Genomic DNA, 25,202 nt, shown 5'->3' with positions numbered 1-25,202 from the left:
ATGACATAAAGGATGTAATGAGATGGTAAAGACGTAAAAGTAGCAGCAAAATGAAACAAGACAAAAATAAAAGATGTAACAAGATGTAACTAGACAAAAAAAGACATAAAAGACAAGATGAAACTGATAAAGAAGATATAATGAGACAGTAACAGCATGAAAGTAGTAACAAGACTGTAAAACAAGATGATGTAAAAGACGTAACTACACAGAAAGGATGTAACAAGAGAAAAAACAATATAACAAAACAAAACAAAAAAGAAGAGCAAGAAGGATCAGAGAGGAAGACTCAACTGTGAAGAAAAGGTGAGGTTCAGTCAGCTTTGCACAGACACAGCTAGTAGAAATGTCTTTCAGAGGACGACTTTTTACTTTTATACTTGCCTGTACTTTTTCACTTTTACTTACGTAAAAAAGTTGAATCTGTACTTCTACTTTTACAAGAGTCTTTTTTACACAAGTATATGTGTGTCTATGTGGCATTTTGCCACCTCTGGGTTTCGGACCTCTGATGTTATTCCTATTGATGACCTTTTCCTGCTGGCTTAAGAAACAATTGTTCGATCAGAGATTGTTCGGCAGAGTTCGTGATGTCGATGTGATCTTTCTGTGTTGCTTGCTAGTCATTGGAAGTTGACTTACTTTTAACAATTAATTAACTAATTGCGCCTGAAATAATGTAAAGTTCACTCCTACAAATTTCAGGGTTGAATTGAGTATCAGTGAGTACACCAGTCTATGCACCAATTTGATGATCAGATAATTAATTGGCCCAGAAATGGGTCAATAATAGCAACCATATCACATCCATTCAGGGTTATTAAAATACAACTGTTCAAAAAATAGCATTTTTACATTTTTTTTAAATGTACTGGCATTGGACAGTTTGCAAATTTCAGGTATCAGAATTGGTAACAGGAAGAAAAAAATGGTATTGGCATATCTTTAGAATGTCTGTACCTAATTTCAGCAATCCATCCAATAGCCGTCGAGAAATTTCACACAGACTCAAAAATGTCAACCTGCACTTAAGAGCAGTACTAGAAGAAAGGGCGAGAGATCATTTGGATCCATGTTTCGGACAAAATTTCACAGCGATCCATCCAAAGTGGTGGCTCTGCCATTCCTAGACGCTGGGTAACCAAAATGAAGAAAAAAAAAAAGCTACCAGTCACGTCGGGCTCTGAGAAGTTAAAAGACTTCGTTGGACCAAACAGATTCCCTTATATGAATTCCCTCCTGTACAGCATAATCAGTAGAGCTTCACTTCTGTTACCTCTCGCCCACAGATTGATCATTTTCCTTGGCTGACATTATTGCTTCTCTCTACAAGGCTGAACCACTCCGCAATTTCACACTCTAACCTTTGTCTTTCACTCACTCCATGTTTCCTCGCCCTCTTTGTGTCCTTTTAACCAGTGACCGCTTCGGTTTATTTCTCTCAAGAAAGCCTTGAGCACGAAAAGACATCATTAACCCCTGTCCGTTTCACTTCTTTTTACATCTTCATCCCCGTCTGCCCTTCGCCGTCATTGTGCTTCTATCTTTACTTTAAAATTGCTCCTTTCAAAGGAAACCCTGTTTCGATCGAAGTGCAGCATCTAAGTGCCGGGGATGTCTTTGTTCCATAGGCAGCTACAGGAGACAGATTTTAACCTCTCTCTTGTTGAAATATAAAAAATAATTTCTTCATCCTGGATCACCTTCTGTACATTATATGGCCCTTTTCTGATAATGTTTATCTAAAGCACCATTTATCAACCTTGCTCTGTTTTCTTCAACATCATCTCTGAAGGAATTTGTAATTATACAGTCTTTATCGCTGGCTGCTCGCCCAATTTAAGGGTTAACATTCAGGTTGATGATGCTGTAGGGAAACAGAAGCAGGACTTTAAAGTTTTAATGAAGAACCAGAGCTGTCATGGCAACGTGACATACTGTGCTAACACTCAACACGTGGGAGTATCTTTCTTTCTCGAGTTCAAAACGGAGGAAAAAGGAAAGAGGCAACCTGTTGCTTTAGCTGCTGAAAGAGTCTGAAAACAAATGTTTAAGGTCTGTCCTTCAGAAACAGAGTTTTAACCCTTGAAGCTCTTAAGATCTGCGGCCTGTTCTTTTCAGACATCTAATTTATTTTATCATCACTTATAATCATCAGGGTTACGTCAGCTGGGTCTTGAGGAGACAATTTTAGAACAGAGAGCCTGCGGTACATGGAGTTTGAAATACGTGGGAGTTTACTAAGCAGACTAATGAAAAGATGCCATCAATTTGCATTATGGGAACATTTTTGTAGCTTTACTTTTATAAGAATATGATTTTGTTAATCTATCTCTTTTAAGGCTCTCTCCTTCACACAATAAGGGCTAAAAGTGATTTTTCATTATTATTATTTAATTGTCCAGACATATTCAAACCGCTTGGTTTATCCAACCAACAGTTTATTATTATAAAAGGCTAAAAAAAACAAAAAAAACATCAAACAGTCACATTTCAGAAAGTTGGAACCATTGCTTTTTTGGAGTTACTGTTGCTTAAAAATAATATTTTTGCTAATAAACTAATCAAATAATTGGTTGAGCTTTCAAATGCAATACTAAATCAATGGATAATTTCTTCAAATACATAACAAGTGTGATGAAAAAAGTCACTTGATTCTGCTGAAGACTGTTTGATCAAACATTTATTCCTAAAGCTGTGATCTGATCTATAATATGTTTGTCTGTTTGTCTGCTGGATTACAGAAAAACTACTGGTCCAATTTTCATGAAACTTGGTGGAAGGATGTAGCATGGACCATGGGAGAACCCATTAAATATTTGAGTGGATCCAGATCATTGGAGTGAATACACTAATTATTTTTCACTTGCGTTAACATGGTGACATTGGCAGTAAAAAATAAAAGCAGATTATAGTTGAGCTCAATGGTGACAAAACAGTCGATTGTAGCAATAGGATGACTCCATATTCATATTCACAGGTACCAGTAATCGTCAGGGGTAGCCTACACATGTAGTTGCATCGAAATAATTCTACCTTGATCTGCAGACTTTCTCGTTCCTTGGATTTCTCCTGTCATGTTTTCTACGTCCATTAGGGGGCACTGCCTAACAGTAAACTTACCTATCAGTCGGAATAAGCTGCTTTCACTTTCAACCAAAACGCACAGTTTTCATGTGAGGTTGGGCCGACAGCGACTGGATAGAAAATTTTAACATCTCACCCAACCCTTATGTGGCTATAGAAAGATAAATACATGTAACTAATTACTCTTATACAAATGTGAACTGTCTGCATTAAACTTCACCAGAGATGTTAAGGAATGAAGAATCTTTAAAGATTTGCATCTCATAGAAAACTGGACTATTTGGCTTGATGGTCTGCACTCTCCGAGTGCCCTTCTCGGGTATATTTTCTTTTGATTCAGTCTGACAGTTTATCATCAATGCAATTACAATTTGTATTAATCCTGTCATATGGAACACTTGAAGTGGAGATGGCAACTGCAGTCATCTTTGATGACTGAAAAAGATCATAGTCACTTATAATCATCTGTGCTGGAAACAAATTAAGAGATGAAAGACAAACAAAAATATTGATCTCGTCCTCCACGCTCACATAAATAAAACTAGATCCTAACAGGCAGTGCAGAGGAGGTTGGGTTTCTTTTTCTGGGAGGACAAATCCACACCGTCTGCCCTGATGCACCACCTAAGCCTCTTTCTGAGCCGCAAAAAAAAAGCTCTTGCTGTGGCTTCCCCTGATAACATGACTCAAATCAGCTCCAGTCAATGATGCAATCACTGACTTCATCCACCGAGCATGAGAGAAAACATATTGAAGGGAGGAAAGGCGAGGAAGGAGAGAGACGAAACACGATTTTGGCCAAGAGCGTCCCTGGAGGGATCAACGCCTTTCGCTCGGCTCTGGCAGCTTTTCACCTCTGCTGTCGGTGCACAATATGTGTGGGCTGTCCGAACGTTAAGGAAGCCATATTACTTACACAGTCCAGATAATGTCCCTCTGAGACGTGAGGCAACTCCATTAGTGATGTAGTAACCATTAATTATAACGGCAGAAGCCCCATGGTGCCGCTTTATCAACACAGGGTTATCATAAGAAAATGCTCTGTGGACATTATTAACTATACGCTGTCTCCAGCTGTTCAACAAGGTTAACACAACAAGTCTTAATGGTCAAAATAAAATCATTCTCTGGATTTAACACATTCAGTAAGTGTCTTTAATTTTTTATGTTATTCAAAGATGTAGGTATGTGTCATGAGAATAGTCTACAAGAAAAGCACTCTGTCCTCTTGTTTGAGCAATGTTTGCTTAAAAAAGCAGTGGCTGTGTAAGGAAATAATTTCACCTTCTATCAAATATGAAATTTTATATTTGAGAACCTTTTTTGTTTTGAAAGATTTATTCATTTGCCAAAAATGTCTGAAGAGTGGGTTAAATGTAATTTTTTAAAAAAGAAAACACAGCTAATGCTATATGTATGTAAACAACAGTTGTACATTACAGAGGCAATAATGTAGTGCTGAACAATTCTGACTGACAATGCAACTGTGATATGATTTGCAATATTGATAATTTTTACATAATTACAATCATTTTAATTGAAAAACACATTAAAATGAATATGGTGTGTGTGTTTTTTTTTTCCAGAGATCTGTACTAAACAAAGATGTTTTTTAGAGTATGATGTGTTGGCCAGAACACCTCTGCAGCACAACAATATTTCATTTAAAATGGGATTCACTCACATTTTGCCTTTAACACATATGCACATCCTGCTACTGGAAAACTGCAGTAGACCATATTGCAATTTCAGTAAAATTTTGATTAACTGTTCAGCCCTACAATAATGTAAACAGAATGGCACAATAACTCCGCACTAGCTTGGATTGATGAGCGGCTCCAATGCCCAGAATAGTGAGACAAGTCAACCTGAAGTCCAAGTCAACATTTATTATCAGACAAAGCAGCTCTATAGTTATACACTTGAGACGGCAACATTGCTAGCACCACTTTAAACACTAACATAAACTTCAGTGCAACTGGCAGTAAAATAAAAAGGCCAGAGATATACTTGCTGTTATATATGTTTATATATATATGTTGTTATATACGCATTTGCATATGCATAGTGTTAATTTCTGAGGATGTGCACAACCATAACGCCAAATGGATGCAGGATAAGTAAGGCATCCATAATGCGTATAGATGCATGGGGCTGTATAGTTAAAAGCAAGCATATCTCTGGCCTAATGGTCTTGCTGTCCAGATCAAGTCCTTCTCTGCTCTTAAATATATGTCATCCATTAAATACTTTTTGAAAATTTAATGTGTTACCTGCTTTTGAACTACCTGACACTCTATTTTGGTTAAAATTACAAATTGGTAAGTATCAATACCACTAAGTAAGTAGGAATGAACAATTAATCGCAATAAAATCACAATATCAACTATCGCAAGTGCAATATAAATTGCAGAACCAAATCGCAATTTTTTGAAAAAGGAAAAGTGCCGCACAGATGACCTGATCTAAAAATCTCTTGTTCTCCAGATGAAAGAAAACATGTTTGGCACAGACCTCAATAAATATCACAGCATCATGGAAAACTGAACATTTCCACAATCTGTATCGCATGTTGCAATCACAGTCTCAATCAAAAATAATTGCAATACGACTTTTTTTTTTTTTACCAAATCATGCTGCCCTTGGACCAAAACCAGTATTGGAAATGCCTCAGTGACTACGCAAGTCCATCACCAATCTGCAATCATGTAATTCATTAGCCTAAAAACGGGACCATGCTACATCCCAGCAGTGTCCCATATGCCAAGTATTTTTAACCTGAGCCAGGCTCCACAACAATCAAATTTCCAGTGTTTCAATGATTATGAGGCAAACTTCTGTACTGGAGCCATGTTCCACATTTACCACAAGACCCAGCATTGATAAGTAGGTGGTGTCACTGACTAAAGGAGGTGGTAACCGAGTTTTTTCATGCAGCATTAATTCTCATCTCAATATGGCTTCACGCTCCAGGCAGACTGAATCTGAATGTATAAAGGTCTCCAGTGAAAGCAGTGATTTTGGTGTTTTCATGGCTTTTCACAGCTTGAATCTACTAAACTTTTAACCTTGTATTCAGTGCACGTGTGTTTTCCTCCATATTAATTTCTTTCCACCTCTTTGGAACTGTCAAGGATTGACGTCATGAAAATAGCAACCTGTTTTTTTTTTTTTATGTCAAGGGCAAATCCTGCAGCAGGAGGAAACTCCCATCGTCTGCACACTTGTAGACTGGAGCAGCGCTACATGAATGCATTACACAAATCAGGGAGGGCGTTTTGGAGGTGAAGGTGAAGAGTTCTGGAACTACGTCTCTCACAAGTCCTCGACACATTCACGCCATCCTTATATTTCTACAGGGGACAAGTGATGAACACAAATATCCGAGGTTCAGAGGCAAATGCCATGAAGAAAAACGACTGTTTGCAGGAAGCACGGTGATAAAGAAAGGGGCAGGGAATGAGGTTGCATTTGCAAAGAGCCGCAAAGCTTCAGAGGGACAGAGAGGGACTGACCTTATGCTCTCACAGAGCCAGCAGAGTGGTTTATTAAGGCGGAGGAGAGCACCACTGGAAGATGCCGTCTCTAGATTGGAGCACCCAGTCTCTGTCTGACAGACAAAGAAGCCCTAATTAAAGCAGGCAGCCTGTCCCTCAAGTGGCTGCCCTACTTGGCTAAATGAGGATTTAGAATAAAGCCCAGAGGGAATACTCCAGTTTATCCCGGTTTCAAAGAGACGGGAAGAGGCGGCACCTGAGTGGATGACACCGATGAAAGACAAGTTCGGAGGAGCCTCAGGCTTATCTGCTGTAAATATGACAAAAAATACAAACATGTAAAACACATAATACAATTACTCTAAACTGTGAACAAGATCCTAGAACAATCCAGGATTTTCTGGCAGAGTATCAAGGCCTGAAACTTGGAGCTGAAAACTGAAGTGAACAGAACCACATCATCTGCAAAAAGTAGAGATCCAATCTTGAGATCACTGTACTGGACACTGTCCACACTGTGGCTGCAGCTTGAGAGGTGTCAGCGAAAATCACTATAACAGTATGTGACAAAGAAGTGTGGGACCCAGATGAAAATACAAGCTCATGTTTCATTTAATCTGGCAGATACATCTGCGTCTACGTCTACCTAAAGATTTCCAACCAGCCACCGTGAGCCCATCAACACTTGAGTCTCTGCTGCGAGATGCATGCAAGCGGATAATTCACTATATCATATACACTGTGTACGTTCACTGCGTCCAATATAGTTGAGTGTTAAACATTTTCAAACGGTCATCGTCAGCCCATCCATGGGCGATTGGCGATATCTTCGTCCCCTCACAAATATCGCCCTAAAAATTAAAGATTCTCACACCAGTTTTCCTTTGCTCTTCTTTCAATGAAGAAATATTCTCTCCAGTTCTGATTAGGCCTGCAACTAGCAATTATTTTATTTTTTTCATGTCAATTATTTTTTCAATTAATCAATTAATTGGCTAACGTTAGCTAGGAAAAATGTAATCTTAAATTTTTAGCTAACGTTAGCTATTTTTCAAGTCTGTCCTGTTTATGAAATGGTGAAAAGTGAAAAAAAAATCAGTGCTTCCAAAAGTCCAAGATGACGTCGTCAGAAACCAGAAAATATTCGAATTTAAGAAGCAAGAATCATAGAATTTTGACTGTTCTTAAAAAATGACCCAAATGACCAATGAACTGATTATTAAAATTGTTGCTGATTAATTTAATAGTCAATTACTAATCAATGATTCAATTAATCATTGTAGCTATACTTCTGATAAAACTGATGCTATCACAGTATCTATGGTAACCTCTTCAGGAGCCGCCATTGTCTGTTCAAGACAAGTCGGTTCCATGGACGCTTCTCGCTGCCGTTACACCTAAAACCACACCCGTAACTGCCGGTAGTCCCTCCTAGGACACTGTCTCCTAGGACTCTTGCATCATATCACAAATCCAGCTGCCTCACCAGGTAAACTGAACACCTGCATACCATTTTTCAATCCTAAAATATCCACCTTCAAAAATCCACTTGCTCTCAGGCTGATTTTAAATGACAGGAATCCAGCAGACAGAAAATTGCTGCTTTTCCTTCCTTTCCTTCTCAAGGTTCATTCATCAAACGCAGCCTCGACTTCAGAGAGGCCGAGGCGCTAATCCGCCGAAATCCACAGTGTGTTATTATTCCGCAAGAGAAGAGACAATGCAGCTTATCAGTATTGATGAGGTGCCTCCTGTGGGCTTTGATTGAGTGGCTGATAGCAGACAAATCAGCTTAGCATCCGCCAATGTATTTCATCATCAAACAGTCGATACCTGCCATCTGCTGCCTGAGCAATAAAAAAACAACTTTGAACAATGAACTTTATCAATATTGTAAGTAACACAAGGCAAAATAAGCTGGAATACTGCATTGTTAAATAGGTAATGTGTAGTTTTTTTTTTAACTCGGCTTTCTATCTGATGGATGCTATTCTACCCCATGTGTTTATCTTATACATATTTCATGTTGTTGATTTTCCCTGACTTGTTGTCCTCCATTCCTTCATTTCCCCCTGTCATTATGCTTTCACTTATTCATCCCCTCTTCAGCTTGATCATAGTTAGCTTGAGCTGGAAGTGGAAATAACATTAATTACCATTTAAAAACAGGAAGGCTGGAATGATAAGCCTTTCTCTCGCCGGTTGATTGATGGCGAAATTAGGCAGGCAGAGATGAAAATACCTTTTGCCAAGGACCGGGGAGTCCTCCGCTCCCGCTGACAGTTGCTCTATAACATGGCAGCCTGATTTCTGTTTTTCATGCTCCCTCGCGTCGTTCTAATGAGATATTTTTAGCCTGCCGCGAGCAGCTGTGCATCAGTTACAAGAAGAGGGAGTCCGGGGTGAATTATTACAAATATACAAACATGTAGACACGCCTGTCATTGTACTACTCTTAATCGGTCTGACGGTTTTCCCCATTGTAGATGGATCAATATATAGACTCCACTACAGGAGCTCCAGAGCCTTTTGTCTCAGTTAAATCAATCACAGGGGGTTAAACACACCAAGGTTTTATTCTCATGTGAAAAAAAAAGAAGAAATGCAAGGCGATGAGACAACTCTCCATCTGTTTTCCCCTGATGGAACACGCTCAGGGGAGACAGAAAACAAAGAGCGTCTGAATTTTCGGTACGGGTGGAATCACGCCCAGAAAAAAATAAAAGTAGACAGAAAACTCTTGTTGTCATCAAGAGAAAATATAGGGCTGTTTTTGTACTCTACATTGTCGTGGCGTAATGTTCTACAAATTTGTTCACAATCAAGACAAGTCAAGGAGAGATACAGGGGTTTCCTGACACACTTACACACTGAGGAACAGATCTGAGGGAACAGAGGAGCACATATGTTGAAGTATAACTTGTAACAACTGTAACCAGTATGTTGTCTTGTTCTCACGACTTGTCTTGGTTTTGAGGACACTTTCATACTGTTTCACCAAAGGTGGGGCAACTAGTTCTTATTTGAACGAATATCAGTAAGAGGTGAACTATTTCTTTAGGGGAACACTGTAATGGGATGAGTTCTGCTTCCTGGATTAGACTACATGTAATCCAAACTGAAGCAAGCTACTGAAGGTTCTGAAAAACGGTGGCAGACAAACTCACAAAACTAGGTGTACATTGAGCTGTCTCATATATTTTGTTGTTTTTAGACAAAACTGAATGAATAAACTGCTGTCATTTTAGGCAAAAAAAAAATGTTCTTCAGTTCCTTTGCACAACTGCTTGCAAAAAACAGCAAATTGTGTTTTTTTTTTAGAGCTGAAACAATGACTTGATTCATAATTGATAGTTCAATAGAGAATTAGCATTTTAATAATCAACAAATCATTACATTTTAAGCCAAAATCTCTCCTGTAACCATTATTTTCATTACCAATTCATCAATAATCAATCACTTGTTTGGTCCATAAAATGTCAGAAAATGGTGAAAAATGTTTCCTCAAGCACAAGATGACGTCCTCAAATGTCTTGTTTTGTCCACAACCCAAAGATATTTAGTTTACCGTTACAGAGGAGTAAAGAAACTAGAAAATATTTACATTTAAGAAGTTGAAACAATTCGTAATCATTGAATTGATTAATGGTTGCAGCTCAATATGCTTCATTGTGAAGATTGTTTACAAGTGATATATTGGAACATAAGTAATTAGTGAGCATAAAGTAGACAAACAGTCAAATTTCCAACAAAATTTGATGGATTCCAAGTGGATGTTCTGCATTTTGAGCAGAAAATGGCCTGGTGGGATTTCTTAATGAATGAATGATGCTAAAATGGCGTAAAATATTGAGTACAATCAGCTCACAGTCTGTGACAGAAGCAATTAGGATCAGGGGACATACTTTGGGCATGAGAGAGTGAGGGAGACGGACTGCTTAAATGGTAACGGAGACACAAGGACATTCTCTCAGGGGTTTCTGTGTCATCAGTCAGACTTGTGTCAGCAGCAGCTCGCTGGTCATCCCAGCCATCAGTCGTATGGGTCGGCAGGGACCTGAGGGGTGAGCTACAGATACAATGACAAGACTCGCTCGAATACTGTACACACGGCTGCTTTGTGCTACATCTCTATTTCTCTTTATGACACACACACACACCAAACACACACACACACACACACACAGAAACAATATATCTCCCTTGATCCATCCCTTTCATGTCTGGTTTAGCAGGGAACTGTGTAAATGGTGTGTTGAGCCCCTGACATTAGCTGCTAAGCCAACCGCTGGCACTGCACACACACCAAGCAGCGGTGTGTGCTCTGATGGAGCACTTTATTTAGACACTCTCTGTCTGTGTGCGTGTATGTGTGTGAGTGAACAGGGGAGTGTGGCAGGAAGGATTTAGGTACCGCTGACCCAGTCTGGATATAAACCATGGGGTCGAGGGGTCAGGTCGTCACCCCTGTTACGGCTGACATAAAAAAACAGTTGGCACCGGCATGTTAAGCTACAGTTTGCGTGTGTGTTTGTGTGTTTGGGTGCGTGTGAATGTGACTTGGGTAGAACACATTGCGTCTAAATGAAGCCAGATGAAATAATGGCCCATTATAAATTCAGTAAATGATATCATTGTTCATTGTTTAGCTAAATATGTGTGAGTCGGGTGATTCACTAACAGCATCATGCACTTGCACAATTAACAGTGCTAAGACTGTAATATACTTCAGCGCCTATATTACCCCATAGACTATATTTAGCTCTCCATCTCTTTTGTTTCCATGGGAATGAAGAGTTCAGCGTGCGCGGCTGGGGCCTCGGGTATTTTCCAGAAGCAGAACGGCAGAATGGCTGGCTCCTGTATAGCTAGCTTTTCCACAGCCTGGTGGGTTTGTCAAGTGATCATTTCCACTCGGCCGAGTCCAAGCATCACTAGGTCTGTGTTCAACCACTGCCCTAGATTTCCCTCCATAACAAGCCCGTGCTGTCAGAGGAGACGGGCTTTCACTTCAGTACATCTGGATAATGTTTTAGTTGCGTGTTCTCTGCTCATCCCAGTGTTAGGGCTTTTATTTTGAAGGCAGGGGTTGAGGCGAGGCAATACACAAACTTTTTACACATTTGTATAACAGCATAAAACAAGAGGACACAGTTCGATTTGATGGAAACATTTTTTTCATTTTGCACTTCGTTATTCCATTGTTAGATTATAAAGTCGTGATTTGTAAAGTTCACCAGATCATTAGTTTGATGTCCTGACAGCAAATTCTTCTTTAAAAAGATGCTACCAAGTGTGATAAATCGGCCGGTGAGCTATGGTGTGTCGTCTTTGAAGTGTTGTCTTTCTTCTTCAGACACACACCAGATGAGGATGAGCAGGAGAGAAAAACAAGTACTGGGAGAATCATCGATTCTGCCTTTTCACTCAATCTTGAAATTGAAAGCTCATTTCAACCCATTTTTGAATTTGTGACACCCCTAAAAGCTTCATATTTTGTGTAAATGAAGAGTGGCAGAAGAAGGAAAAAGCTAATGGCTGATAGAAAAAAACAAATCATTGCTGACGTGTCAAACACCCAAAGAAAAAAGCTTTGAAGAAAAAAAATTGTCACGCTTCAACCATGACCTAATGCTCCATTGCCACAGAAAGTTACTCTGTGGCCACCAAATATTCCATGTAGGTGGCCCACTGCCGTCGCATGTCCCCAAACTTCATCCGCACAACGTTTTACACACACAACCTTTTAACTCATCATTATATGAAAACAGGAAAAGCACTTAACACCAGCTAGCTACTGATATGTCAGGGCTACAGACGTCCGAGTTTACTGAGCCGACTTAAACTGCTAACTAGGGATGTTCCTGGTGACTGATTTCCGTGACTATTAAACGCAAGATTAGTCGACTAGTCTAAAAGTAACACAACTCTCCAAAAGCAGTTAAAATTGAACACAATTTAATAACTTTTCGGACCGAACGGGACCACAGTGTCTGCGAGTAAACAACATCGAGTCTGTGCTGAATGTATTAATGTGGTTGATACAGTTTACTCTGGCACAGCCTACATTTAACCTTAATTTCATTTTCTAGATCAAAACGCAGAAAAACTCTTGTTCTCTCTGTTTACCAGCTGTCATCTGCCTCACTTTATTTTGTTGTTATCTCTGCTGATAACAACACTGGGGCCATCAGGCATTCAAACTTGGTGAGAGGGGTATTTCTGGTGCAAACTTGCATGGGTGGCGACATTTAATGGTAATGCTGGTAACGTCCAGAAACACAAAATGCAGACTATGAAAAAAACAAAACAGCAATAAAAATTTGTTTAGTAATGACTAAAAGCAGTGTAAGTGGCAAGAACATGTAAGAACATAAGGTACTGCAGTATTTTCAACCTGACTGCTCAACTAGCCGAGAAGTACAGCTTGGTTTTCATCTGAAATGATGCCTTCAGGAAACATGGGCAAAGTGGACAACACAAGTGTCAGTTAAGGGGTTGTGTTAAGTTACATTGCCTTTTTAGTAATTTTTTTAATGTAAGTGAAGATTTGGGCCACCAAAAATTTACTTTGGCCACCAAATGTAGGGGCTTGGTGGCCCATGGCGCTAGTGCTTAAAAATATTAGCATCTTTCCCTGATGCAGGCCTATAACAAGCATATTTAAGTAATTTGATCACGCTTTCATATCAAATCTCTTACAGCATCAGTATGCAACTAATGATTATTGTCATAGTCGTTTAATGTGTATATTATGTCTTCAGTTAGTGGATTAATAGTTGTTGGATTTAAAATGTCAGAAAAGGGTGAAATAAAGTCATGTCATTGTTTCCCAAAGCCTAAGACCACGTCCTCAAAGGCTTGTTTTACACACAACCCATAGATATTCAGTTTACTGTCACAGAAAATACTCCAAAACCATTAATTAATTCTCAAAATAGTTGTTAATTAATTTAATAATCGATTAATCACTGCAGCTCTGATTAAAATAGTGATATATTACCTTCCTTGCAGCATTACAATATATTGAATCATAACCCATGCATTGTGTAATGCATCATATAGCCAGATTCTTGCCAACACACAGCCCTGCTGAATTCTGCTTGTTTCAACTTTATGAATAGAATCTGACTTGAATCCATTTGAAGTGGAGGCTGCACCCAAAGGAGTCACACCAATGCTGCTCTACATCCAAGCTGTGTCCCATCTACATACCAATGGCCCACTTCCTGATTCCCCTGAGCGGAGAGGTGACCTTGTGCTGCGCTCTTCCTATAAAATATTCAGACCGTATATTTCAATTGATATATATTCTCACTGGACGTATAGATTCAATGTTCAAGGTTCAGTATAAGTTTGCTGATTGTTTTAAATGTGAAAGTACATGAGTATGATGTGCAGCAACTATTGTCACAGATAAACATGGACCACAGACTGCAACAAACAGAAGAGGACGTGATCATGACTGTGTACATTCTGAAAGCAAAGATCGCAAAGATAAAACTCTGTCAAAATGTCGCCCTGATCTTGTGCTTAAGTGTTCACCTCTAGTTCAATCACATTAATAATCCCTGAAGTGCACCGCACACTGAAAGCGCTGCCTTTGGTGTGAAGCCAAGGTTTCCAGCCACGTAAAACCTCTTCAATGAGATGGAGCTTCCTGTTTAGGATTTCTCATCACGCAGCAGCGGCGGCAGCATTGGCAACAACTCTGGGGTTTCCCCGCACTGAACGTGACCTTCAGTTCAGCCTGCCTGCTGCAATATCTATCAGCCGGACTAACAGCACACCACTGTACGTGGCTGTCAGTTTGCCTGAAGGCAGGATGTGCCTTCAGCACCGTCTTCCCTTTAACTTAACTGATCACTGCTGCTGTCAATGTGAAACCCCTGTAACACAAATTCAGGTAGTTTTCATCATTTGAAGCTGCAGTGTGCATTAAATCAATCAGAGCTGTAATTGCTATTTGTCTGAATTGCATCTTTCAATGACAGTGATGTGATACTTTTAACCAGACTGTGGCTTGTCGTCACAACCAGTGGTGAGTTGGGTCGCGGCCATGTGGTTATCAAATTGAAGGTAGTGGCCACAGAGCAGGAGGATCACAATAATAGCTACAATTAGACCTGCTGCGCAGCGATTGGTCACGGCTGGGCGTTTTGAGGAGGAAGAAGAAGAAGTGGAGGAGGAAGAGGAAAAGGAGTAGAAAAAAATGACAAATACATGAGGGTCTGTCAGGAGAACTGCCCACAAAAAAAATCTGTCTGAAATCATGTGTCTCTCTTGACCAAGCATTAGCACTGCACTTCAGCATCACCAGCGCAAACTCGTAACCTCTGATAAGCAGTAGAAGAAGAAGAAGAAGAGGAAGAGGAAGAAGTAGAAGATTACTACTGCGTCATATGGTTTGTTGATTTGATTGGCTGCAGTTTGCCCGTGTTAGACATGATCGACACGGGCTAAGTGTTTCTTTCAAAGCGTCTGCCCCGCCTCACCCTCAAATCTTCTACTGAGACAGTCTTAATTTTGTAGATAGAAATCATGTCTCTAATCCCCAAAGCATTACACTTGAGTAAGCATTAGCGTGTCATTTCAGTGTCAACGATGGTGCAAACTCATAGAAGTAGAAGTAGAAAAAGCAGAGGTAGAAGATAAGTATAGAAGTAGAGAAAGAAGAAGACGTAGAGAGAGAAGAAGAAGATTGGCAGATGAAGTAGTAAGCAGGGGAAAGAGTAGAACAAGTAGAAAGAAGAAGATGATTACTACGTGTTTGACGTGATCGACAGGAGCTAAGTGTTTTTGTGTGGAGCTAAGTGTCTGCCCTACCTCACCCTCAAATCGCCTACAGAGGCAGTGTTAATTTTATAGATAGAAACAACGGCCAAAACTATATAAATAAGACCCAAATTGTGATAAACCAGGATTATACTTAGACTGTACCCATGTGGACTGAGAAACTCAAAGTCCCACTGGATAAACTCAAAAATAAAGTACTAATTACACCTTTTTTCTGCCTTCCTGAAAAGTTGGCTTTCACCTTGTACAAACACCAGAGCAAAGATGTTGGAGAACACTCTGTCACACACACACATACACACACACACACACACACACACAGCACCTCCTCCTCCTCCTCCTCCTACTCTCGTCTTTCCATTTCACTCTCATTTTCTCCTTCAGGTGAGAGCGGCCCGGGCTCTGCGCAGGCTTTCGGCCAAAGCAATCCAAGTATGGAATCAATCACGGGCTCCCCTTCTATAAACATCTGCCCTCCTCTCCTTCTGCTCTCCTTTCTTTTCATCGTTCATGTTCTCCCCTCAACTCTGGAGCTACGGCGCCGATAATTAGACCCGCCAAACACAAGCTTTCTCATTCAAGCTTCCAGTTTCTCACCATATGGCAGAACTGGCTATGAATGAATAGAGATACTGTATCACATAGCAATCGAGAAAAGCAAAATCTCTTTTTACTTCTTGGCACGTTGTTTGGTTCTTTTTTAAAACATGCACTCCTCCACTTTGCTTTTCTGCATGATGCAAGCTGTTGTTGCTGTCAGGAAACCCCCTGCTTCCCCCATGAGATGCCACATCTGCTGCCTTTTCAAGCCTATCTCCTTTTGTTTGTGCATTCGTGTGTCGTGCACGCTCCCGTAGGCCCATTAGGGTTTTATGCGGGGATCAATCAGTGGCGCAACATCCAGACCGCAGGAGCCTCGGCCCACGCCACACAGATAATGATGGAGAGGAGAGAAAAAGGTGAGGTGATGAAAATAACGGAATCCATGACTCCACTTCCTGGAGCAGCGCTCCATGACATCAGAAGCACAAAAAAAGGTCACCAAGAGAGTTTTTCTTGATTCTGCCGCCGTGTTGCCCTCACTGGCTTGTGTTTTAAATGTGAAAGACAGCGCTGTGAGTCACAGGACAGCTCATCAGAAATCAGAGGCTGTGGTTGATATCAGAGAATGAGTCACAAAACGAGCTGTTGGCCTCCTTCATGTTGGTGCCACTTTGATGAGTGGACTTGCAAAAGCAATGGAAAGAGAAAGTGACTTTAAAGCTGCGGGGGGGTGGGGAGTGTGTGGTTAGCATGACTGCTACCATACAAAACACCTCCCATTATGGAGGCGTGAGAAAAGAGAAAAGAGGAAGTTGGTTTGAGGGGGTGACACGGCTAAAAAAACAACCCATCACAGTTCACACAGCAGCTTCATCTGAGGTTTAAGCCACATTTCAGGTCATGATCACGTACTCACCCCTGGCAGACAACTTCTTGGTATTGATTATTTTGGCGGCGTATTCCTGCCCTGTGGAGATCTTCATGCACCGTCTCACCACAGAGAAAGCACCCCTGCAAGAGAGTTAGAGTCATTATATGGCAGGACTTTCCACAGCATAATAGAATAAGAATTAATCAACGAATCAACTATTAATCGATTATTAAACTAATCAGCAACTGTTTTGGTAATCGATTAATCGTCTTGAGTAATTTTTAATGAACTCACTCACTTCCATCAATTCCAGAAAAAACGACATTTAGTTAATCTCAACAGCGTTAAAAACGTGATGACGTAACCAACAACAACAACAAATGACTACGTCAACTAATCGTTGCACACGTACATCAGAGCACAGAGTAAAAAGGAGTGAGACTTAAGAAGGGTCAACTGGCCCTTCGCCAAGCCCTGACCTCCTTAGTTACTGTTGTTAAGCCTGCCAAACTTTCCATTCTTGCACTGTATTTATGCAGTTTATGGTGATAACAGTGGCCGATATAACATCGAAATTGGGGGTAATTGTTGAAACACTAAGTTTTTGATTCTGTAAAGACATAAACAGCCACTTCTCATTTCTAGCTGATGACGGTGGAGTCAGTTTTTTGTCAGTTAAAATAATAACTCACAAGCAGTTACCTGTCCGCTGTGCACATGGTATAACATTAATGCTAAAAGACTGAGGCTAAAGCTATCTTACATCTCAGCAAACATTGGTCGGATGGTGAAATTCGGCAGGTATATCTACATGATGATGACAGAAATAAGCTCATTAATGTGAGAAAGGAAGCGCAGGGACTAGATTAGTGCAGCGGACTTGGAGACAGATCACTCAGCCAGACAAGCTGGGCCATGATTGCAGAAGATAGCTGGGACAGGAGCTAAGCTAACTTGACTTAGACTTGAGACAGCGAGCCAGAGTGAGATGCATCGTCATCGATCCACTTTGATTCTGCATCAGCCCACATCCTCCTCCTCAAACCCCTACATACCAAAAACAGATGCAGTGAGATCTAACAAGTTGGCTGAAGGTAAAGTTACTGCAGCTAGTAAACTAGTTAGTTAGTTAGCCAGACATGCTAACATTTGCAGCTTATGTTAGAGCAGATGAAGACAGAGTTTAATCCATTCACCACATGTGTGCTCTTGTGTTTCATATTTTTGAGAGACTACAGAAACGTCACTGTCCAGACTCATCGCTCCTCTCTGAGCCTCCTGCACACTGCGTCAACATGTAGAGAAATAGAAAGCTTCTCAGCTCTACTTACGGTTGCTACGCTCTGATTTGACAGCTGCTGTTGGAGGAGGGGCTTAGCGAAAAGTTAATTGGGCACAATACACACCCACACAGTCCCGCTGAGAGGAGGTCTAATCAGGCAGAATAAGTGAAAACACCTGTGCAGGTAGACCTCGGCTGTGTCGGGGCTTTAACATCACATTTAACACAATATTGGATTTGCTGAAGTATAAAATAATCGTATTACTCAGCCCTACAGGATCTCCCAAAATACTCTGATATAAAAAGCTCTCTATTTGCTTTAGTGAACCTGGCACCACACAAATGTGCTCTTCATCATTAAAGGGTATGTGGTTAAAAGTGTGTTTAAGGATGCCAACAAGTGTTAATATGGCATCTGTAGAAGGCACAGACTCTTGCAGAGTGGGTAGAGCACTAATCTGAATGAACAGATTTCAACACTCAAGACTGAATTCAGCTCATCTTGCACTTATACACGCCCCCCTAAAGGCTTACTTAAAATAGCTGCTCATTCTAAAAATATGCAGCTGGAATTCCAAGAATCTAAATTACTACGTACAAAGTTTTCCTTGGAGATACACAATAGACCCTCAGGTAACTGACAGAAGAGGTCTTTTCATCTATTATTTGTCCCCAAACTTAAAAAAACTTGTTTTTTTAGCAACATTCCTGAAGACAGAGTGGAGCAATCACTGATATAATAGCTGGTATTTACTCAGTGTGACGAATGATGTTGATAGGACACTATCAGCACTGAGTATTCCCCTGTGATTTATTTTTCAATATAGTTGACTATCTGATAAGTTTGTTATTGATCTTTGCTTTTCGCTAACTTGAAAACGGCCAAAAAGGAGAGACACACATTCCCAGAGCTAACTAAATACCACGTTTATCTAGATAAACATTTACCGTATGTACAACGTGGAGGAGCACTTGGATGTTCTACAGTTTGCTGAAGATATACAGTCCTTGGTGTTGCAGGAAAAACAGGAGGGAAAATGTGCTAACACAACCCAAATGACAGGGAAATGCAGTCAGGGTCTTATATCCATAATGTTGCCTTCATAGTCTAGTTTAAAGTGGACTTTATTTCATTTCACCTCATTGAGAGAAACACAGGTGACATATTCCCAGCAGATCTCTGCAGCTAATGACACCAACACCAAATTCCAGCCAAATTTCTGTTTGTTGTTCCATGCCTGGGCAGATCTCCAGAGGTACATGCACGCTGAGACTATTATGATATTATCATGCAACACTTACATATTTGGCATGGATTCCAAAGGCATTTCTTTTAAATTTGACATTATCAAGACACTGATCTTCTGCAATACAAGCTAATGAGCATTAATGGAGCTACATTATGTTGCCTTCATAGTCTGGTTGAAGGTGCGCTTCATTTCACTACAGCTCACTGAGAGAGACACGAATAACAGGTTCCCTGCTGACCCGTCCTGCTAAGGACAAACTAAATCCCATCCAAATTTCTGCTTATTTTTACATTCCTGCCACCTAACTAGAGGCATGTGGTCACTTTAGCTTTGCTTGAAGTTATGAACAAATGATCCCATAACAAATAGAAATTCGGCACACTGTCCAATTAATCAAGTGGCATTTTTTTTTTCTTTTTTACTTTTTCAAAGCATTATCAAGATTCAAGATAATGGGTGTTGACGAGCGTACATAATGTTGCCTTCATAGTCTAGTTTAAGGTGCGCTTTATTTCATTGCAGCTCATTGAGAGAAACACTGATGACACACGCTGCTCATGACATTATCACTAAATTCCATCCATTCAATTTTTAAATGCCTGGCAGATGCTCGCTTAAGATTACTAACAAGTGATCTTGTAACACTTAAATATTCTGCATGTGTTCCAAGCCACTCAGTAGCGTTTCTTTGCAAAATTACAACTTTTTCAGTCGGTATTATCAAGCCAAAGTACAAACTAATGGGCGTTAACATAATGTTGCCTTCATGGTCTAGTTGTAGGTGAGATTCAACTGGTGCGCTCATTAAAGAGCAACACAGGCGGCAGGTTCCTCGCTGACCTGCGCTACTAATGACACCAAATTCCATTCAAATTTCTGCCTGTTTTTACATGTCTCGCACTTTGCTGGAGGTACGTGCTCTCAGGCACATTATTGAAAGATACTCACACATCATCGTGTAACACGTATAAATTCGGCATGCATTTCAATGCACTCCTTGCTTTAAAATAACAACTTTTTCAATTGGTATGCAAGGCGTTAACAAGTCCTCCAAAATACACGCTAATGGGCGTTAACACGCGGGGAGAAGAGATTCAAAAAGTTGAGATAAACATGAGCGCTTATAGGGAAGTATTAAACACGACCTACACGATCTGTTCTCGCGCTCTTCCCTAATAATGAAAGAGAGGAGTTAAATCTGCAGATTTTTGAATGGGAATTGGTTTGATGTCCTTCCCACACGCGCTGACTGAACGTATCCAGGTAGGAGCAGGTAGGCGAGGTCTGTCGCGGAGGTTTCGGTCAACCAAACAATATTAAAAAGCACGGGAGAATTAAGCTCCACTTTCACTCAAAGTATTAAATACAAACAGTGATAAAATGAGCAGAACTTACTTTCCCAGCTCCTCGTACAGCTGGTACTCATCGGTGAACCTGGTGCAGGTGGTTGAAGCCATGTTCAGGTGAGCAGAGGAGACCAACTTTAGAAACGGAAAGCCTCAGTCAGTCGCTTTAATACTCTCCACAAATCCTGTCCTCTCCCCTCTGTGTCCCACACTGCCACTTGTCGCCTTTCGTTGGACAAAATAAAAGCAAACTTAAGAACTATTCAGTGATGTGTCCTGAATATGATAATATAAAAAAAAAACACTCGGGTCCCGGCTCCTGTTCGCAGATCCCGGTTACTCCTGGACTTGACAGGGACGTCGCGACCTGCTGTTGTGTTTGTCTCAACACTGACACTTGGATTAGTTGACCGCAGTCAAGATAGACTCTTTGTAGAATATCTTACATCCGGTGATGACATTTCAAAATAAAACTCCAATTAACACGCATCTATATTGTCTTATAAATAAAATTGTATTTCGGATATATCAGTGCGAAACCCGATTTGTTGAAAATCAATCAAACACAGTTGTCAGTCATGTTTTTTTCTGTCATCCCGATTTAGATTTTATGTAGGTCTATTTTGAAATGGCATCCATGTAAGAGTATTAGTGCAAGAAATGAGGTGGAGGGTGAAAAGAGGTGGGGAGAAAGGAGCATTGTTTTTATCGTTGCTTTTAGAGTTGAAATGTTGAAAATAAGTTTAAAGTAAGTAAGAAAACAGTCAACCTTTCAGTACAGTCCCAGGCATAAGGAAAAAATCAGAGGAAATGATTAATTTAACATTAACACTTTGACTTTAGTTTCAACATTTCTTTTTTTAAAATTCAACCTTTCAACTATATTTTTGACATTGTGACTTTCAACTTTAATGTTTTATTTATTTATTTATTTATTTATTTATTTATTTGGTGGTAAATAACTCAACAGCTGTTTCTCTCAATGCTATTATTTTATATTTTCACATTTCATTATTTTCAAACTTTCAACTTTGTTCTCAACATTTTGACTTTATTCTCCCCCTTTCAACTTTATTTTCATCATTTCACTCAGATTTTAGCATTTCTTTTTCTTTTTTTAACGTTTCAACTTTATTTTCAACAATTTTCTTTCTTTTCTTTTTTATTTTACATTTCGGCTTTATTTTTCCACATTTATTTTCTACATTTCCACTTTGTTTTCAACATTTAAAATTTATTTCCAACATTTCGACTTTATTCTCAAAATGCAAAAAAAAAAAAAAAAAAGTTAAAAATGTTGAAAAAAATAAAAAATAAAAATAAAAAAAATGAATCAGAATATTTCACCCACAGAGAAGTATTGTGACTATTTGTCAGACAGTCTGTTAAGTGAGAGATTATTAATCTAAGAGTGAAACTTTTGTATCACATTTATTTTATGAATGTACAAATCACAGTGGAACATGGAATTTTTGTAGTTCTGTACTGTAGTAGTAACATCATGAGATTTTAAGTGCTGACCATGACTACTAGAATCTGCTTTTGTTGAAAATTATATACAGCCTAATTCTATTTTGTCTGAAAACACTCAAGAAATTTCAAATGTCCCATATTTCTTATTTTAAGGTGGAAAATATTTTCCTAAAAAGACACTGATATTATTTTTTTTAATGTCACCAATATATCATGTCAGTTATAGAAAAATACTTCAAATAAAGTGGATAATCAATAATTATGACAAAACTTTAGTAAAATTGATGAAATCTCTTTTATTCGTGTTATTACCTGTCACCGGTTCACTGAATGTTAAACCAAACACTTTTTTTCTATCAAGTAAACTTTAATGTTTTATTTTATTTTGGAGGTAAATAACTCAACATCCGTTTCCTCTTGGTTTGCGGTGTCTGGCTTGATTAAGTTGAATTTCTTCTCAGCGTTTCCTTGTTGAAAAAGCTAGACAAGAGCTCCACCTAGAGGCAGCAGGGTTGACCTCTTACTGCACTTTCCATGTGATGTGCTGTGGGGAGTCAGAAGTGAGAAAGTAAAACACAAAGCCACAGAACCACTTCTCCATAAACAAGAGGCCCCACAGATTGCTATTCTGAATTCTGTTGACGTGATCCACACCGTACAGTAAAGTCACAGAAAAAGCATCCAACTGAAAAAGAAACTCTTGATTGTTTTACTGCAAGAATTTCAGTGGAAACAACCATTTTCAGATTGTAAATTAAAACTACGCCGTTTGTAACTTCCTTTGCAGTTTCCTCATTGGCTGATATCTGTGTAGATGTATATGATTGGCTGTCTTTCATGTGTTCATGTTGTTTTGTATGTTTCATGATGACTCTGATGGAAGCCACAGGTTGAAGTGAATTGATCTAACATTAAAGCTGTTCTATATATTCTGACATCTTTAGACTTTTTCCCTTCTCCAGGCATATTGTAAGTAGGGGAAGTTGTGCAAGGAATCCTATTTCTGATTCTACTCCAACTTAATTACCCAGAGGCCATTGTGGCACCAAACTACACTCCTCCCTTTTCTGCAGAAGGTTCAGTGACTATGAGTTTCTAAGAGTATGTGTTTTCCACCAGGGTCAGGACTGGTATTCTAATACAGTTACTAATTACCTGTTTAAAATATAGTCAGTAATATAATCCAAGTATGTAATGTGACTTGATTACTTTCAGTTATTTTTGGATTACCTCAATATAAAATATGGTTAAATTGTTTAGCCTAATATAGTGTTTTCAGGGTTGCAACTGATGATTACTTTCTCAATTAACTGATCATTAATTAATGAACATGAACTTGAGCGTCGTTCACTCCTGAGAGAGATGACAGAGCTCACAACGTCAGCTGATTAAAACAAAGTGTGATCGCAGCAGAGAGAGAGAGAGACTGAATATGGACAGAGGTGTCGACGTGATAGAAAAACCTAATTTGATCACAACACCTCATGTTTCTTTAATATTCTGTAATTTATCAGTGAAGTGTATGAACTCCACTGCAGACTGGAGTCTGTTAACAGACAGAAACACACACATAGATCCACGTTATACACTCATCTCCAAATGTTTGAATATGTGGAAGCACATTTCTGCCAATATGATGGGGGGAAAAAAAGAACCTATAAGTCATTATAATGAGAAACCTCATCAAAATATAGTCTTGGAATCTCAAAATAATTATTTACTATTTCAAAATATTGACTATATATCTAAAAACTTTACTTACATACCAAGTCATTGTTTTAAGATATTTAGTCATTACTTTGAGATATTAAGTCTAAATATTAATTTTCCATCATAACTCAGACTACATGAAATACACTAATCATCTTTTGATATGAGAAACATATACATGTGCACTAATTAGTGATACAATTGATGTATTTTTCACCAATAATGACAAGATTGTAATTTTAAAATTTAATAAGTCGAAGTGTTGTCATTGCTTTCTTGTTGGGGGCAATTGTTACAGCAGGTGGGGGCAGTTGAATCCCTGAAAAAAGTCATAAATAAGTCATATTAATCCACAGTGTCTCAAATAAAAGCACACCTCAAAGTAATCACATTACTGCTGTAGTATCTAATAATTTTACTTTAAGGTACTTTAAGGGTGGCAGAAGAGAAGACTACTATTCTAATCATTTAATCATTTGAACAATAATTTTACATTAATAAATAAGTTTCCAATATTCCTGGTAGGAGGAAGTTCTATTTTAGATTAAATTAAAAACTGAATTGAATTGAATGCAGACTATTTTATTTTTGGGACTGTCAACTGACTACAAAACTTGAAAAAAAAAAAAGTGAACTGAACTTGAACTTCTTCATTTTAATCTCTGTCAACTGAGCTTTGAGTCAGCTCTGTTTAAGTGTGAACTTGCACAACGCCTGACCTTTGACCTGCTCTGGAGTTACAGATAATGGCTTCAGATGTTCCAGCTGAATGAACTCTTTTTTCCTTTCTCCATTTGTGAAAAAAAAAATAAAAAATACTGTTTCCAAAGACTGAACTTTGAACACCTTTACTTTAACCTGAGTTGAGGAATGTACACGCTCAGATGTAGACTTTGAAGGCAGCACAGCAGCTCCTGAGGACTCACTTACCGTAACTCTATATTAGGTCAGACATTAGCAGGACACTAACGGCTAATCAAAGTAATTAGGTCGTCTTATCTCTAGAGCTGCTTTCATTTTTCATGTCCTCTGGCAAACACATTAAAGCAGTGTAGTTAAGAAGCGTGTAAACTTCTTAAAAAGTACAATTTACTCAAGAAGCAAAAATGTTCCAGGACAGAATCCAGGTCCAGAACGTCATCGTGAGGCGGTCAGGTTCACCTCACACTAACTCTTAACTGGATCTCCATTAATCCCCAGTTAGCCTCTAATCTGATCCAGTCCACAAGCGAGGAGGTGGTGTGTGAAACTAACCAGTGGCTGCTTCCTGTCCAGTGTGTGTGTGTGTGTGTGTGTGTGTTTTTGTGTTCACTATCATTAGATCATGTCTGTGCAGAGTCTCAGTCA

The 25,202-nt window shown here is 39.2% G+C and overlaps 1 protein-coding gene across 20 annotated transcripts in view; it reads right to left on the bottom strand.

Moving 5' to 3' along the window:
- Nucleotides 1–21,067, bottom strand: part of camk2d1 (calcium/calmodulin-dependent protein kinase (CaM kinase) II delta 1) — a 124,699-nt gene extending 103,632 nt beyond the window's left edge. For 9 of the 20 annotated variants that reach the window (XM_084712355.1, XM_084712352.1, XM_084712347.1 and 6 more), the window contains exons 1-2: nt 20,722–21,067; nt 16,840–16,934 (exon numbers count right to left, since the gene is read on the bottom strand). In XM_084712355.1, the coding sequence (XP_084568481.1) occupies nt 16,840–16,934; nt 20,722–20,783 (157 nt within the window). In that variant the 5' untranslated portion in view covers nt 20,784–21,067. The remainder of the gene's footprint in view (nt 1–16,839; nt 16,935–20,721) is intronic. The other 11 variants (XM_084712345.1, XM_084712349.1, XM_084712340.1 and 8 more) reach the window with 2 other exon arrangements.
- Nucleotides 21,068–25,202: the final 4,135 nt, after the last annotated feature.

This window comes from Lutjanus erythropterus, chromosome 23 (genome assembly GCF_056507025.1).
Source record: "Lutjanus erythropterus isolate fLutEry1 chromosome 23, fLutEry1.hap2, whole genome shotgun sequence".
NCBI classification, from domain to species: domain Eukaryota; kingdom Metazoa; phylum Chordata; class Actinopteri; order Lutjaniformes; family Lutjanidae; genus Lutjanus; species Lutjanus erythropterus.
Note: the sequence above shows the minus strand (reverse complement) of the source record. Positions and strands in the feature narration are given on the sequence as shown.